Source organism: Scleropages formosus, chromosome 9, assembly GCF_900964775.1.
Source record: "Scleropages formosus chromosome 9, fSclFor1.1, whole genome shotgun sequence".
In the NCBI taxonomy this organism is placed as follows: Eukaryota; Metazoa; Chordata; class Actinopteri; order Osteoglossiformes; family Osteoglossidae; genus Scleropages; species Scleropages formosus.
This window is the reverse complement of record NC_041814.1, coordinates 27,300,105-27,315,005: the sequence shown is the minus strand read 5'-3', so window position 1 is coordinate 27,315,005 and position 14,901 is coordinate 27,300,105. Positions and strand designations below refer to the sequence as shown.

Here is a 14,901-nt window from a genome sequence, read left to right as displayed (position 1 = left end):
AATACTGTGTGGAGAAAGGGGTTAAGTTATACTGAGGGTTTGTGGTTATTAATAACATCATGAGGCTACAGCATACTTTTGTAGTGCTTATGGTTTTAAGTTCTGTGTGTGATGGTCAGGTTCTTCCAAGATACCTGAAACTTCAACATCCAGAAAGGAAACTCTCCAGTGAGTTGTCCCTGATTCATCCAGTACCTCAGGTTGTTCAAGAGCAGCTATTTCCCCAGCCTTGTCCTAATGTTCAAGTTCCCCCAGGGACTTCATCTCTCCTGGAGGCACCGATGCCCCAGGTTCCTCAAGGACTGCCTTCTATCCAGACTGTACCGGTGCTTCAGTCCCCCAAACAAACCTTCTCTCAGGCTTTCCCAGAACAGCTAATGCATCAGGCTTCTGCTGTGCAACTTCCTACCAAGGTGTCCACACCTTGGCTGGACTTCCAAGATGCTCAGCAGCCTGCCCAGGTTTCTGGTGCACACCTGGGCTTTGGGGTCTCCCAAGGAGCTCAGCAGCCTGCCTGGGTTTCTAGAGGCTGCCCAACCTTCCAGGCTCCAGTCTATCTGAAATCAGAATCTCAGTGGGTAGTCAGTACTGCTGGTGTGAAGGCTGAGTGCAGGGAAGATTCAGTTTTGGTAGAAGTGCAACGGAACATGATGGGAACTAGACAGCTTATCCAACCATCAGAAATAATGCTGGGAGGTTGTCCTTCAAGTGGACAGGACTATTCTGCTGGGGTTCTGAAGTTTTGAGTCAGATCTGCATGCTTGTGGAAGTACATTGATGGTATGGGACTGACTTCCTGCTTACCACTGGGGCAAGCTGTACATTGACTAACAAGTTCTCTATTCCAGGTAACTGATGACCTTGTTTATACATTTAACTTGATATATGTTCCCAAGCCTATTGGTGCAACCCCCATTGTAAGGACTAATGGTGCTGTGGTTACCATTGAATGCCATTATTCAAGGTAAGAAGCTTACAACCCTCTAATGTGACTTTAGCAACTAAATACATCATTTGGATTTCTAGGCCAAATTGTGGTCAAATTGTATTCTCTTCATTGTTGAGAATACTAGTGTTTTCTTAAATGTTGGTTGTCTCTCAATGTCTATTGAGAATAGCTGTCTTTATAGGAAGCACAACGTGAGCAGCAATGCTCTGGTACTATCCTGGGTTCCCTACATGGGTTCAAAGGCTGTGGAGGAGCACTTGGGATTTTCTATTAAACTCATGACAGGTAGGTATGTCTAACTGATGGTTTAATGGGCTTGTTTGAGGAAGCTCAACTTGTTGCTCTTCTGCAGATGACTGGCAGCTTGAACGGGCTTCCAACATCTACTTTCTTGGCGATATTCTGAATATTGAGGCCTCTGTGGTTGTGGCCAACCATCAGCCTTTGCGTGTATTTGTGGACAGCTGCGTGTGGCCACCTTGGACCCTGATGTCACATCAACACCAAGATATGCCTTTGTGCAGAATCATGGGTAACTATCACATGCAATTTCTACATGGTTTACAGTCCTATTGTAATTCTAACCTTTGACCTTCAGGTGCCTGACTGATGCCAAGCTGACAGGGTCCAGCTCCCGGTTCCTGCCCAGAAGGCAGGAAGATAAGCTCCGTATGCAGCTTTATACTTTCAGGTTTTCAGAGGAGACAAGGAGCTCTGTGAGTAGATGACTTGTTAGGTACATTTTCTAGCCATTTAATACAGAGGTTCATGTATCTGACCCATACTGCTTGTTTTGACTTCCAGATCTACATCACCTGCATTCTGAAAGCAACATCAGTTTCTATGGGAACTGATGCCCAGCACAAGGCTTGCTCATTCTCTGTTGAATCCAATGGGTTGGTACAGATATCCACTGGATGTTTCTTTGCTCAGGGTTTCAACAAGACTGACTAGCTTGTCTATAGGTGGAAGGCTGCAGATGGAAATGACAAGGTTTGTAGCTGCTGTGACAGAACGTGTCCCTTCAGGAAGGGAAGAGGGGTGGCAGGTAAGAACTTTCATTTGGCTGTATGTGTGCTAAGTAGCTTGCTTTGCTTTGGATTAAATGACTTCCTCACAATCCTAGCCCTTAAGGGAAAAGCTGAAATTGGCCCAATCATTATTGAAGAGACTCAACAGTTTGCAAACAAGCAGATGTTGGCACTCCAGAAGAATCCTGAAAAATGAAGCAATACAGAGCCTCTGGTAGTGAGAATGATGGGTTCTTTCTCATTAAGAATCCTGTTCTGAAATTGTTAAATCACATTATACAGCATTCAGTGACACATGGGTAATGTTTGAAGTCCTTTATGGCAAGTGAAGACTCGTGCTTATTCCAGACTTCCTACACTCAGATTTTTTCCTCTGTATGACTATTTGTATTTTTCTGCACTGGAGATGAGCAAGCTGAAATAAATTGGTATATTCTTGCTTTTTAATTTGTCCCAAGACATTGCATTCAGTTTCTGGTCTTGATGACTAGGGTGTCAACTGAACTAGATTCCCCCCTCCCCAAAGTAATGCTGCTGTTGTACAATTGCATTAATGATTTAGATGGCTTCCTCTAAAGCAAGGTGCTATTATAAACTTCCCTAACATATTTAAAGTGTGCTGCAATTTCTTGCTGGTGTAGCTGCCCATGGAACTCTGAAATAGGAATTCCAAAGATCAGGAGAGAAGTGGGTTTGAAAGATGCTTCCTATGTGTGTGGAGGGCCTCACTCTTCCAGAAGAGTAGATATTGCTCATCTATTGGTGAACTTCTAATTTTTGGACCCTTTTGAGTGGCACCACCAAGCGGACAGTGATGGACACATGCAGTTCTGGGGGAATGTAAGAACTAAATGCGCTCTGATCTGAGTGCTGATCCTTTAGCAGTTTTGGCTGTAGCCATTGTCTTGAGACCAGCAACCACAGGAAGGAAATGGGGGGTGGGAGACATACTGGAAACTAGCCTGTGCCTCTGCATTCTAAATCAGATGGCAAGAACTGGTAGCAGGGAGCTACAGTAGTCCAGGTTAGATTTCAGCATAACCTGGACAAAGAGCTGGGTAGTGTAAGAAATAGAGATTTATGAATGTTATACAAAATGTCTCTGCAGGATCTGTTCAGGGTTCAGTGTGTTGGAACTGGTAACCCCTGTATCTCCCAAGCTTTGAATGTATGAAACAGGAAAAGTGCATTTCCCCCTGCCCCCCTTGGGACTTCTGTCCAGATGACTGGACCTAGGGGATCTGAGTTGTAGGAGTATCTTAGGGTGGGTTGGAAACTGAATTTGCCCTTAACTTTAGAATGTGAGTGAGCTGAATCACTAGTCTAGTTTGCTGCTTGGCAAACAATTCCCACTGCAAGAGATGAGAATGAGAATGATGATGGAAGCTAGAGGGCCAAAAATGTTTTGAGAACTTCTTAAAATTCAGAAGCACAGCAACTACTATAGAGGGTGGAATGGCAGCCTTTGGACTAAGGTTTGAGTTCTACCTCCTGCTCTTGTACACTTAAGGTAGTTATGGGTGTCAATGGGTAAATAGCTGCAAGTGGCATCATACTGTGAGCGGTAAAAGTGTCACACAGACTGCATGAACAACCCCTTGATCAAGAACCTAAAAGTGAATGAAGTGACAATAGTGTGCTGTATAAACTACCATTAATGATAAAGTTGTTTAACCATTAGTTTTGACAGTCAGCTAAACCCAAGGAAACAGTTGCAGGCTACAACAAGGAAGGAGGTACTACAACATGCTTTGAAAACAATGCAGCAGCTCTCCTGGGTGAAACTAGAGCTCAAAACTTTAAAAGGGGTGCCTGACTCAGCTGTATGTTCAGTTATTACAAACGTAATTTTACTAGAAAAATAACTTAGTCCTCCTTGACTGTAATGTTATCAAGATCTAAGACCCATACCAGGCAAACTAGAAAAGATGGTATAACACAGCATCTGCCTTCATCCTATTATGCAACTTGTAAACTACGACCTATTCAGAAAGGGGGGGCGGGGGGGGGAGAATTAAGAAAAGGCGATCTCAAAAGGAGTACATATTGCCTAGAACTGCATCTATAAAGGAGCGTTTATATTTACAGGCGTAGTGGTGCTTTCATTTTGCACAACTACATTTCCCGTCATGCCCTTTCACTAGACATGAGAAAGCAGCCACTTATAACGCTGCAATTCCCCTACGTTAAACCAGGATGTAATTTGGACGGGCACGTAGGGTGAGTATTTGCACCCCAATGTTGAAACAATTAATTGACCGGGAACAACGTTCTCCTGAAGTACCCACCCCCTGAAGGGGACTCGGTGCGAACGGATGCCTAATTTTTCATTTTTTCCCCCCAACAAACAGGGACCGTTCACGTCTTATTTAGTCACTTACTCTATTTCGTCTTTAACCGACTACAATCCCCATCAAGCACTGCGATTCCGTGTTTAGCCAATGATAATCGTTCAACGTCATAACTCGGAAGTGGAGTCGCGTTCTTTCTTCACGTGGAGTATTATGTTTTTGCGATCTGCAGTTCCGTGAAAAAGCAAATCACACAACATTGGGGTAAAGTACTGACTTGAGGACAATTTGGTGTGTCCGGGTGCCTGAATGTCTCCCGATTAAAGTCGTTCCATTTGTTATGTAGAAGTATGACACAGTGGGTGACTCAGTCAGCGCAATTGTATCTCTCTCGCTGTCATTTTTTTCTCACGATCTGCTGCAGCGTCACTTCATCTGAGAACCATCGGGATCCCCCGCTCGATCGTTCGATGTCCGTTTTCCCCAAAATCAGCCTGAGAGCAGAAGTGGAGCAGCATCTCAGCGATGTATTTAAAAATGAAGAGGTGACATCCCCCCATCCATCTCGGCTGGTTGTTCACTCACTGTGTGCGCAGAGCGGTGTTTGTGCACAAATTGAGGTTTTATCTGACACGTTCTCAAGGCAATTTATATAGCGTTAAACTACTTATTATTCATTTATACAGCTGGGTAATCTTATCCTCAATTACTCTAATAAGTACCTTGCTCACAAGTAATACTGGAGAGGAGATTCGAACCTGCAACCTCTGGGTCCAGCTAGTGTAGTAGTTGGAAGTGCTGCCGTTGGACAGAGGTTGCAGGTTCAAATCCCACCTCCTGCTGCTCTGCTCTTCAATAAATGGTATTTGCCATCAGTTGCTCTCCTGTTTAATTTCATTGTTGCACTGAAATGTGCCTAATGAAAGCAGATGGATAAATCTGTGGTGTTAATTTTTTCTTGTTTCCAGCTGCTGGCTGAGATGGGCGACACAGAGGCTCAGCGCAGGTTCGAGGATCTGCTCAGCCTTCTTTCGCACCCCCCCGCTTTCACGTGCGTGCGAGCCAGCACCCACCTGGCCCCCCTGGAGACGATACGGGACAGGCTGCTGGAGGAACTGCGGGAGGTAAGGGGGTTGAGGATACCGTCCTGGAGCATTAGGAGGAGATGGGATGTATGGGGATTAATGTGCTGAAATTCCTTCCCATGAACACACATGGAGACTGCGCTCCTCGACTGCTCTGCTGTGTTGGTTCCAAATGAACAGCGTCACATTTTCACAGTGAAAGTCTCTTGTTTTTTCTCCACTCTGTATTATATGTGTGAAGACTGTTGGGCTGCTGTTGGAATTGAATTAATCTCCAGTGCCGCTGTGTGTATGAGACGGTCCTGTTGCTCAAAATGCTGTACGCGCTGGTGGTGGACGTGCCGTGAGACCTATGAGGTCTTCGCCTGTCCTACTGGATGAGCGGTGCAGGGTCGCGGTGGTCCGGAGCCTATCCAGGATTCGTAGGGCGCAAGGCGAACGATGCGGAACAAGAAGGGAGGGAATGAAATGTAAGGCTGCGTATTTTATTTCAGAGACAAGTCGACTGGCCTGAACAATCTGACGTCCCTATACTGACACACCCTCAGCTTCCGGATGTTCTCCTCCTTCCTGTTCTTGGTCCCAGGTGAGCGCACGGCATGAGCCGGATAAGCTTCAGCATGCAGGTATTTCCAGTGATGTGCTCATCAGATCTTATCGAATATATAATTATGCGTATTTACTTTGAACACTCAGGTTACAGATTTCATTGTGAATCTACCTAAATCAGACCAAGTTTGGAACTGCAGATGTGGTGTAACGGTTGAGGACCTGCTGTTCACAAATGGGTGTTCTCAAGTAGTTCTGCTTTTCTTGCCGAAATTGTATTATTTCTCAGCAAAGTACGACAGAATTTTCACTCACGATTTCAGACAGTCATTAAGCAGTCTGTGGAATTTTTTTTCCAAGTTATGAATTTGGGCATCGTGTGTGTCCCCAGGCCTGTCCCCCCACGGAAGTCAGAGGTCATCGTGGGCGCCCAGTGTGGGAACGCTGTGCTGCGAGGCGCTCATGTTTTTGCACCCGGCATCCTCTCGACACCCCCGTGTAAATACCGTCTCAGTCCACGGGTACAAAAGTGTGCTTGTACATATGTATGAAAAACTAACTGCTGCTATTATTTACTCCTTTACCTGATGCCTCTTAAAATGATTAACAGTGTTTGGTTTGTATGGTGAACGGGTGGTACGGTGGCACAGCGCATAGCGCTGCTGTCTCACAGCGCCTGGGTGGTGCAAGAGGACGTGGATTTGATCCCCGCTCGGCCTATGTAGAGTTTGCATGTTCTCCCTGTGTCTGCGTGGGTTTCCATTGGGTGCTCTGGTTTCCTCCACATGCTGTTCAGATTCACTTGTAGTGTGCAAGTGACAGAGAGAGTGCGTTCCACTGATGTATGGATGAGTGACGTAGTGTAAGTAGTGTATGTAGCAGTGTAAGTCACCGCGGTGAATAAAGTGTGTGGGCTGATAACACTACATAGAGTTCATTGGAAGTTGCTTTGGACAAAAGCGTCTGCTAAATAAATAAATGTAAACTACCTACTGTGGTTTACCCCTTTATGCAGCGGGGTTTTTAAGGGGTTAGTACCTTTTTTAATACCTTTTATCACAAGTACAGTAGCAGGAGCAGGATTCTGTTCCAGGACATCTGGTTGCAAAGTGGCAGCTGTAACCACTACGCCATCTACTGGTCCTTTTTCCTGTTCTCCTGTTAGATTGCTTATGTTCTTGACATTTTTACGTTTACATTTTTTTCCATTTATTTATTTAGCAGATGCTTTTCTCCAAAGATTTCCAATGAACTCTGTGTAGTGTTATCTTGACTTAGATTGTCTAACTGAGAAATGTGTTTGAATGAGGAAATCTGACACGTGGAATTTATGAAGTGCTGCAGTCAGGATTCTCGGATTCGTAGACATGAAGGCCGGAGATGTGGTGTCCGTCTTCTCCGACGTCGAGGGGAGGTGCACGCGTGGGGCTAAGGGCTTCCAAGGAAAGAAGGCGTTCCTGGGGAACGGTGTTGCCGAGATGAGCCGCGATGGCATCTTCTGCTCGGAAGAGAGCGTCAGGTCAGCAGCTCAGAATTGCAGCTCCTGCAGGAAATTGCGGTGATATGTAAAGAGGGTGTAAAATACGGAGGTGTCCCGGTGTAATCCAAGCCCCGTCTCCTGAGCTGGCGGGAGCCGGTTCCAGGTGGGCACACGTGGGTGAAGAGCGCACCCCATGCTGACCCCGTGTTTCTTCTCGTGCAGAGGAGTCGCAGTGAGGATGGTGGATCCAGTGTACCGGAGCCCCTGCTTCGACCGCGTCCTCCCCAGCCTCCTCTTTCTACAGGTGCGGAGCCTGTGCGGTAGCAAGACGACAAGACTATCCCTGTCCAAGTGTGTGTGATGTGATGGATGCTCGTTCAGACCCGTGGAAAATACAGGCGGCCCTCAGCTTACGATGGTTCCGTTTCGACTACATTTACATTCTGGAATACGCAGGCTAGATAGTATAGCCTTTTGACTGGAAACCCTTGTGTTGCGTGTACAAGTCCCTGGAGCTGATTTGTTGGAGTTTTTTGGTGATGGGTAGCAGTTCAGCTGGGATGGAGGTGTCTGCTGAGCTTGCGAATGACGGCCGGTGCTCTTTTTGTGATCAGAACCTGCCTTCCGTGGTGGTGGGACATGTGTTGGGGCCGTGCCCAGGCGAGAGGATCCTGGACATGTGCGCCGCCCCGGGCGGAAAGACGACGCACATCGCTGCCCTGATGGGAGGTCAGGTGAGGGGGTGGGTGGGGGACTCTTGGTGCTGCATGGTTTCCAAGGGCTCACTATTACTGCTGTATTTTGGGACAGGTGTCCTCCGCTATGCAGGTGCAGTGATGATAGGCAGGGCTTCATTGAGCCGTTTTGTGGGAGAAAAGATGCGAAACGCACTTTACGACGGCACAGTGAGTGGCGCTGCTGTCATACAGCGCCTGGGTGGTGCGAGAGGACAAGGGTTCAATTCTCGCTCAGTCTGTGTGGAGTTTGCATGTTCTCCCTGTGTCTTCGGGGGCTTCCTCCCACGGTCCAAAGACATACTGTTCACGTTCACCCATAGTGTGTGAGTGACATAGAGTGTGTGTGTGTGTGTGTGTGTGTGTGTTCGTTCCACTGATGTATGGATGAGTGACCCAGTGTAAGTAGTGTATCTAGCAGCGTAAGTCACCATGGTGAATAAGGTGTGTGGGCTGGTAACACTACATAGAGTTCACTGGAAGTCGCTTTGGAGAAAAGCATCTGCTGAATGAATAAATGTAAATTTACTGTGGTTACAGGGGACAAAGAGTAAGGCTTTACTCCACTGATCATCCGCACTACTTTAATGTGTTTGCCGAATTAATTCACATTCTGCTGTGAAACCTCAGACTGCGGTTCTATAGGATTCGATTCTCCAGTGATCGTATGAGATGTTTAGTGAAATGACAGCAGGCAGCGCTCTTGTGCCGCGTCCACGCTGTCCCCAAACGCCCCCCCGGCTCACTATGCTGCTCTCTACCAGGGGGAGGTGATCGCTCTGGATAAGATTGCACGCAAGATGGAGCACATCTGTCAGAACGCCCAGAGTCTGCAGCTGGACTGCGTCAGGGCCTACCGTTTCGACAGCATCCGGGCTGTGAGCGGCGAGCAGAGCGCGAACCCCGATAACCCCCACGGTGAGGCACCACGTGTCGAGATCATGAGCGTCGTGTACGATGGAGGGGCGGCGACGCCTCCACACGGGTGGGAGCTTTCGGTCTGAATGCCCCTCTTCTGTGTTCCAGGAGGTCCCCCCTTCCCACCGGAGAGTTTTGACCGGGTTCTGCTGGATGCCCCATGCAGCGGACTGGGCCAGCGGCCCAACATGTGCTGCCCGTGGAGCCTGCGAGAACTGACGTCTTACCAGCCCCTGCAGCGCAAACTCTTCCGCGCGGTGCGTCCCAAGCAAAGCGTGCGTCGCGCACACAGCCCCGAGAGTCCGCGCTGAAAGAGATCTCGTTTTTCCCATCCGCTGTCACCTCACTCTGAATTTATAGTATATCTCAACTATTTTCCACCTGTATATCTACACGGAGCCATGCGGCCTGGGAATCCAAATCCCGGATATGAGTTCCGTCATTTGGAGTATGGCGGGTGGTGATGTGTTTTATTGCATGTGACGGTGGGACCCAATTAAACACTCATTTTCTTATGTCGCTGTGAGACGTAAATCTGTAGAAGTAACTCTATGGATCTTATTTTTCAATTAAATTCAATATATTTTCGTAGCGTCTTTTCTCACACAGTGATACAGAGCGCTGAACAAAAGCATAAGACAGATATTTGGCTACATATTAAATTTACTGTAGTATTGCTACATTTTTCCCCGTTCTTCCCAATTTGAGTGGGGAAAAAGTGAACTGGAGCACTGGCAGCACTTTTCCAGCAGAGAGCAGCACGATCTCTGTAGACCGCGGCGCGCGCTCTCCCGCGCGAAACGTGAAGTTAATGAGCGCGTTACTCTACAGAGGTCTGCTTCTGGTCCCGAGGACATCGGTTAAGACGAGCCCCACGGGCAGCTCTACTGGAAACTCTTTCTCGCTGGCATCACTCTTTCCTTTCGAGTGTTTATGAGCCTGGAAAAAATGATGACGCTCCTTTCCCTGAGCCGCCAGCAGATATGAGACGGGTACCAACGCTGATCTTTAGGAGCGAACTCTTGATTCGTCACTTGGATCTCAGCCGCAGGAAAGTCGCGGCGTGGTTCGGCCAGGAGCTGTCTGTGTGTGTTCGTACGTAAAACGGTGTATAAAGGCGCACAAGTGCGGGGTTCATGCTGAATTTAAATTTTTTACATTGTGATCGATTTATGATTTGGGGGGGACAGCTGGTAGCGCAGTGGTCAGCGCTAACGCCTTTGGACCCAAAAGTCGCAGGTTTGATCCCCATCTCTGGCTGTACTACCCTTGAGCAAGGTACTTATCCTAAAATTGCTCCAGTAAAATCACCCAGCTGTATAAGTGGTTAAATGATTGTAAGCATGTAATAATTGTGACCTTAACATTGTAAGTTGCTTTGGAGAAAAGCGTCAGCCAAATGAATAAACGTAAATGATATTGTGTTAGTTGCTTGGCAGGATTTAAGGGTAGTGTCAGCATGTGTGAGTGCGTGATCTGCCCCGCTCCCATCAGGCAGTGCAGCTCCTGAAGACCGGAGGCACCTTGGTGTACAGCACCTGCACCGTGACGCTGGCGGAGAACGAGGAGCAAGTGGCCTGGGCGCTGAGCACCTTCCCGTGCCTCTCTCTGCAGCCACAGGTGAGGAGCACCCCAGACACCCACCCCCCACCCCCCCCCCCCCCCCCCCGTCCACATTTACCATGTGCTTTTCTCCAAACCAGCTTTTAAGTTACTACAACGATTTATCCATTTATACAGCTGGGTAATTTTACTGGAGCAGTTTAGGGTAAGTACCTTGCTCAAGGGTATTACAGCAGTAGGTGACATTCGAATCTGCAGTAATTTATAGAGAAATGCAAGTCATAATTCAGGACCATGCTATCATTTCTTGTAATGTGGACTCTTTCTATGGATTTTCAATTTAATGCACAAGCAGTCTAAATTATCAGTTATTCCCACAAGTGGTATATAACTGCTCTGTCTGGTAAACTGTCCTCCATAATAGTAGTTTTACCCCATCATCTTCTCCTTGCGTATAATATGGCACAGTGGCGCAGCGGGCAGCATCTCGCAGTAATGTGGCGGAATGAGCTTCCTTTAGCCCTCAGAGCTGCTGAATCCCTTTAGCATTGAAGAAGGGTGTCGAGCACATGTTTCAGAAGCCTTTCTCTTATGATCTCCTATCTACTCCATAAAATTGCATCACGCCTTCAGTCACGATGCCCTCTAAAGCGTTGGCCAAATGAATAAATGTAAATGCGAGTCTACTAAGAAGTTGGCCATAGTGTTGTGCAGTAACACTGAAAAGCCAAAGCAGTTATAGAGGTCTCTGCCACCAAACGTCAAACTTGCAATGTTGCAGCACATCGATGAAGGCGGAAGAAACAAAACTACGTTTGTTGTCATTAAAAAGCACATAACCGTTTTCCTGTATGATGGAAACGGTAAAACCCTGATCCCGTGCTCCGAGGCTTCAAGCTGCGCCCAGATGATCAACCCATCAGGGTGGCTTAATTTGGTTGGCAGGGCAGATGTGAGCTGATCAGTCTTGTAGCCAAATCTCGTTGTGTGTCAAGTCTGATGAAGGAGGAAATGTCAGTTTGCTCCCAGCTGAGGGGTAAAGCTGGGAAAGTCTTTTTGGCATGTTGGCGTGGGTGAATGTCTGAAGAATCTCATGTTTATGCTCCAAAGCTGAAGCGCACCCACAGCCAGAGTGACTCATTCATCGTAAGGACCTGGCCTCTGTGCGCATTCCCCGTATATTTATGGAAGTATTCATAAGCGCTGTCCTTCAGAACACTTTTCCCTCCTGCACCCCGCACGCCCGTTTGTGACCCGAACCAGGTCCGGCGTGATGCGTTAGTTAGCGGTGTCAATGAGCCAATGATGTCTGCCTGCATTTCTGGGACAACCACTGAACTATTAGGATTGGGGGGAGGAACAAACCTAATTTTCTCCAGGCCAAAATTGTACTGTTTTTCAGGTCAAATGTATTAAAGGATTGTCAAAATGTCTTTCGCTATTGTTAACCCCTAGTATTTAGTGGAAACCTTAATCCAAAATGATTCACAATACTAGATCCACACACATGCTGACTGAAACTGCTTGTCCCAAGAAGGGTCGCGGCGAACCGGAGCCTAACCCGGCAACACAGGGCGTAAGGCTGGAGGAGGAGGGGAGGGAACGCACCAATGACAGGGCGCCAGTCCCTCACAAGGCACCCCAAGCGGGACTCGAACCCCAGACCCACTGGAGAGCAGGCACAGGCCAATCCACTGCATCACAGCACGCCTCTTTATACTAGATCCACTGCAGTGAAATCCCTAAAGTCGTTCCAATACAGTATTTACACAGCAACACAGTTTAACACACATACAAACCCAAGGGGCAATGGAAAATTTCCCAGTTTGCCGGAAAGATGTGACTTGACTGCGGGCGGAAACAAACACGCGCACGGAGAACATGCAAACTCCCTACAGACTGCTGGATTTGAACCCGCATCTGAACACACAGCCCAGGGGCTGCAAGGTACCCGTGTTACTTTTCAAGCCACTTTGCTGCTTTTAGACTGCCACCCTGTGTGTGCTTTGTGTGGTGGTGTTGCGAAGAAGTGTTTGCTGCCTTTCTAATTTTTTCCCTTGCAGCTTTTTTCAAGATCTGGCTTTGATCAGATCTTTTTGTCGGTCTAGTATGGCAATAGTGCATGAATGGAACCTGAAAGAGGAAAAAGTGACACCAGTATTTTTTTAATGCGATTTACTTGGTGTGGTGAAATTATGGAATGTGTTGGTGTGAGAAAGTAATTGCCATAGTCGATAACTGATTGTGACACCTTTAGCTGTAATGACTGCAACTAAATATTTCCTTTAACTCTTGACCAGGATCTCGCATCACTGCAAAGGAATTTTGGCCCACTCCTTCATTCAGAAGTGTATTAGTACGGCATAATTTCCAGGTTTTTGCATGTGGGGAGCTATTGGAACTTACAAAAGGGGAAAAAGAAAAAACCACCATGAAATTGACAATTACAGCAAAAACTGAGAGAATTGGAAAGGGGGGCACATACTTTTTCACATCACTGTGTGTTGCAGCTTCTGAAATAGGAGTTTCTGAGAAACCTGGTTTTATTCAAACAATAACAAAAGTTTTTCTTTTTCTTTTCCTCCCCTCTTCTTGTGCAGGAGCCTCACGTTGGAGGAAAGGGAATGCCGGGAGCCGGTCTCTCACACGACCAGCTGCAGCTGCTCCAGAGGTTCACCCCTGAGCGGGAAATGAGCGAGGCTTCAGCAGGTTGCGATTTGAACCCGGATGCTCCCTGCAGCGTTGACCTTACCAAAGAAGATTTATCCGATCTCCTCCAGCGAGCTAACGGAGACACTATTGGGTTCTTCATAGCCAAGTTCCTCAAGTCCTGAAGTCCTTGAGCTGGGAACCTTGTAGGGATCATATTATTTATTTCCCCCAAATCCTTTTGTGTTCTCACTGAGAGTACCTGTAAGAAATATTTCTTTGTAGCTTGCAGGTAATGATGGTGGTTGTGTGTGTGTGTGTGTGTGTGTGTGTGTGTGTGTGTGTGTGTGTGTGAAAGCCGTCAGCTTTGGAGCCAAAGGTTGCAGGTTTGAATCGCACAGCCAGCTGTAGTACCCTTGAGCAAGGTACTTTACCCTACATTGCTCCAGCTGCATAAATGGGTAAATAACTGTAAGTCACGTTGGACAAGAGCATTAGCTAAATGAATAAATGTACCGATATATGTAAAGTCCAGAAGAGGTCGGTGCCGCAGTTTCCGGGAGCCCAGGCTGGCAGTTCTAGCCCTGGCTCCGCTGTTGATGGTACGAGTCGGCCTCTGAAGCCGCTGCGCTCCACAGTACGCCTTATAGGGACAGGAGAGTTTGGACCGAGCGAGGAGACCGATGTAAAGCGAACACGGCTCTGCCGCGGTCGCCGTGACAACAGTGACGACACGGCTGCCGGTTCTTTGACTGCAGACAGGAAGTAGTGCGCGGAAGGGGGTCACGAGGGATATCGGCAGTTTACCGGTCAGAGTGCCTTGTTTGTCACTGTTTGAAAAAAGAAAAACAGGCTTCAAGTAGTTATTTTTAGAGGGGAGATGCTCTTTGGGAAGTCTCTACTTAGGCTCTGTATATACTGTAATGTCCTATTTGTAGAGTCTTTTTTTTTTTTTTTTTTTTTTTGGACTGTGTTGCTTTTGAAATAAACATTATATAAAAAAAGTCTTAGAAGTAAAATGCTAGTTCCTCAGTAGTAAACAACTAGTAGTGCCTTTTGTCTCCAGCAGTCAGAACCCTTGCCTGATTTTTGAACACTTATACAGCAGCATCTGACGAGTTCTTGAACGTTTTTTTCATTGCGAATAGCTGCAAAGAAAGAAACTGTCCGTAGTATCGGGCACAGCCGTTCTCGTGTCACGTGCCTGTGCTAAATTGACGGCACTCGTACGCACCTACGTGGCCGTCCGTGGTCCCGGCCAAAGCCTTGCGTGCAGTTCCGCTTGAAGTTCTCGAGAGGCTTCAAGCACAGCCCTGTCGTTTACGTTGATGTTACGAGTGCCCACCGTCCCTGGGGTAGCTACGCAGCGAGCCACCCCCTGCGAATTCTCCGGTGATCCTGCTCTCCAGGTCAACGGCGGCACAAACCCAGAACGACTTCTTCCATTCTTAAAGCTGCATGAAATGAAAAGGAACCCGATGACTCTTCCCAACCCAAGATCGCCTCATAATTCCGTCTAAATTCTGCATTACGGTTGTTTCCGATCTCTCTCGGAAATAACTTTCTAACTCGGCTGCCAAGTCCAGATCTACATACTTCGAGCGTTACTAAGAATGCTGAAAAGAGCGATTCGCGCAAACTTCTCAGGAGTA

The 14,901-nt window shown here is 47.3% G+C and overlaps 1 protein-coding gene and 1 pseudogene across 3 annotated transcripts; both read left to right on the top strand.

Moving 5' to 3' along the window:
• The first annotated feature begins 281 nt into the window (after positions 1-281).
• On the top strand, positions 282-3,216 carry LOC108937047 (zona pellucida sperm-binding protein 3-like; annotated as a pseudogene).
• A 1,225-nt stretch (positions 3,217-4,441) lies between these two features.
• nsun6 (NOP2/Sun RNA methyltransferase 6) lies at positions 4,442-13,561 on the top strand. Of its 3 annotated transcripts, XM_018756848.2 has the most exons (12): positions 4,442-4,535; positions 4,696-4,816; positions 5,240-5,395; positions 5,851-5,942; positions 6,297-6,403; positions 7,271-7,424; positions 7,608-7,689; positions 8,000-8,119; positions 8,884-9,037; positions 9,146-9,294; positions 10,532-10,657; positions 13,201-13,561. In XM_018756848.2, the coding sequence occupies exons 2-12, from the start codon at positions 4,742-4,744 to the stop codon at positions 13,432-13,434; spliced, it is 1,449 nt and encodes a 482-aa protein (XP_018612364.2). In that variant the 5' UTR covers positions 4,442-4,535; positions 4,696-4,741; the 3' UTR covers positions 13,435-13,561. The 3 variants fall into 3 exon arrangements, with proteins under 3 accessions (XP_018612364.2, XP_018612363.2, XP_029110406.1); XM_018756847.2 differs by having other exon boundaries at positions 4,442-4,816; XM_029254573.1 differs by lacking the exons at positions 4,442-4,535; positions 4,696-4,816; positions 5,240-5,395; positions 5,851-5,942 and having other exon boundaries at positions 6,349-6,426.
• Positions 13,562-14,901: the final 1,340 nt, after the last annotated feature.

What these genes read in the sequence shown, in the direction of transcription:
- nsun6 (XM_018756847.2), top strand. Translation starts at nt 4,622, where the DNA reads ATGACACAGTGGGTGACTCAGTCAGCGCAATTGTATCTCTCTCGCTGT. An exon ending in ATGTATTTAAAAATGAAGAG is followed by an intron (nt 4,817 to 5,239) that starts GTGACATCCCCC and finishes TCTTGTTTCCAG; the next exon opens with CTGCTGGCTGAGATGGGCGA. An exon ending in CTTCCTGTTCTTGGTCCCAG is followed by an intron (nt 5,943 to 6,296) that starts GTGAGCGCACGG and finishes GTGTGTCCCCAG; the next exon opens with GCCTGTCCCCCCACGGAAGT.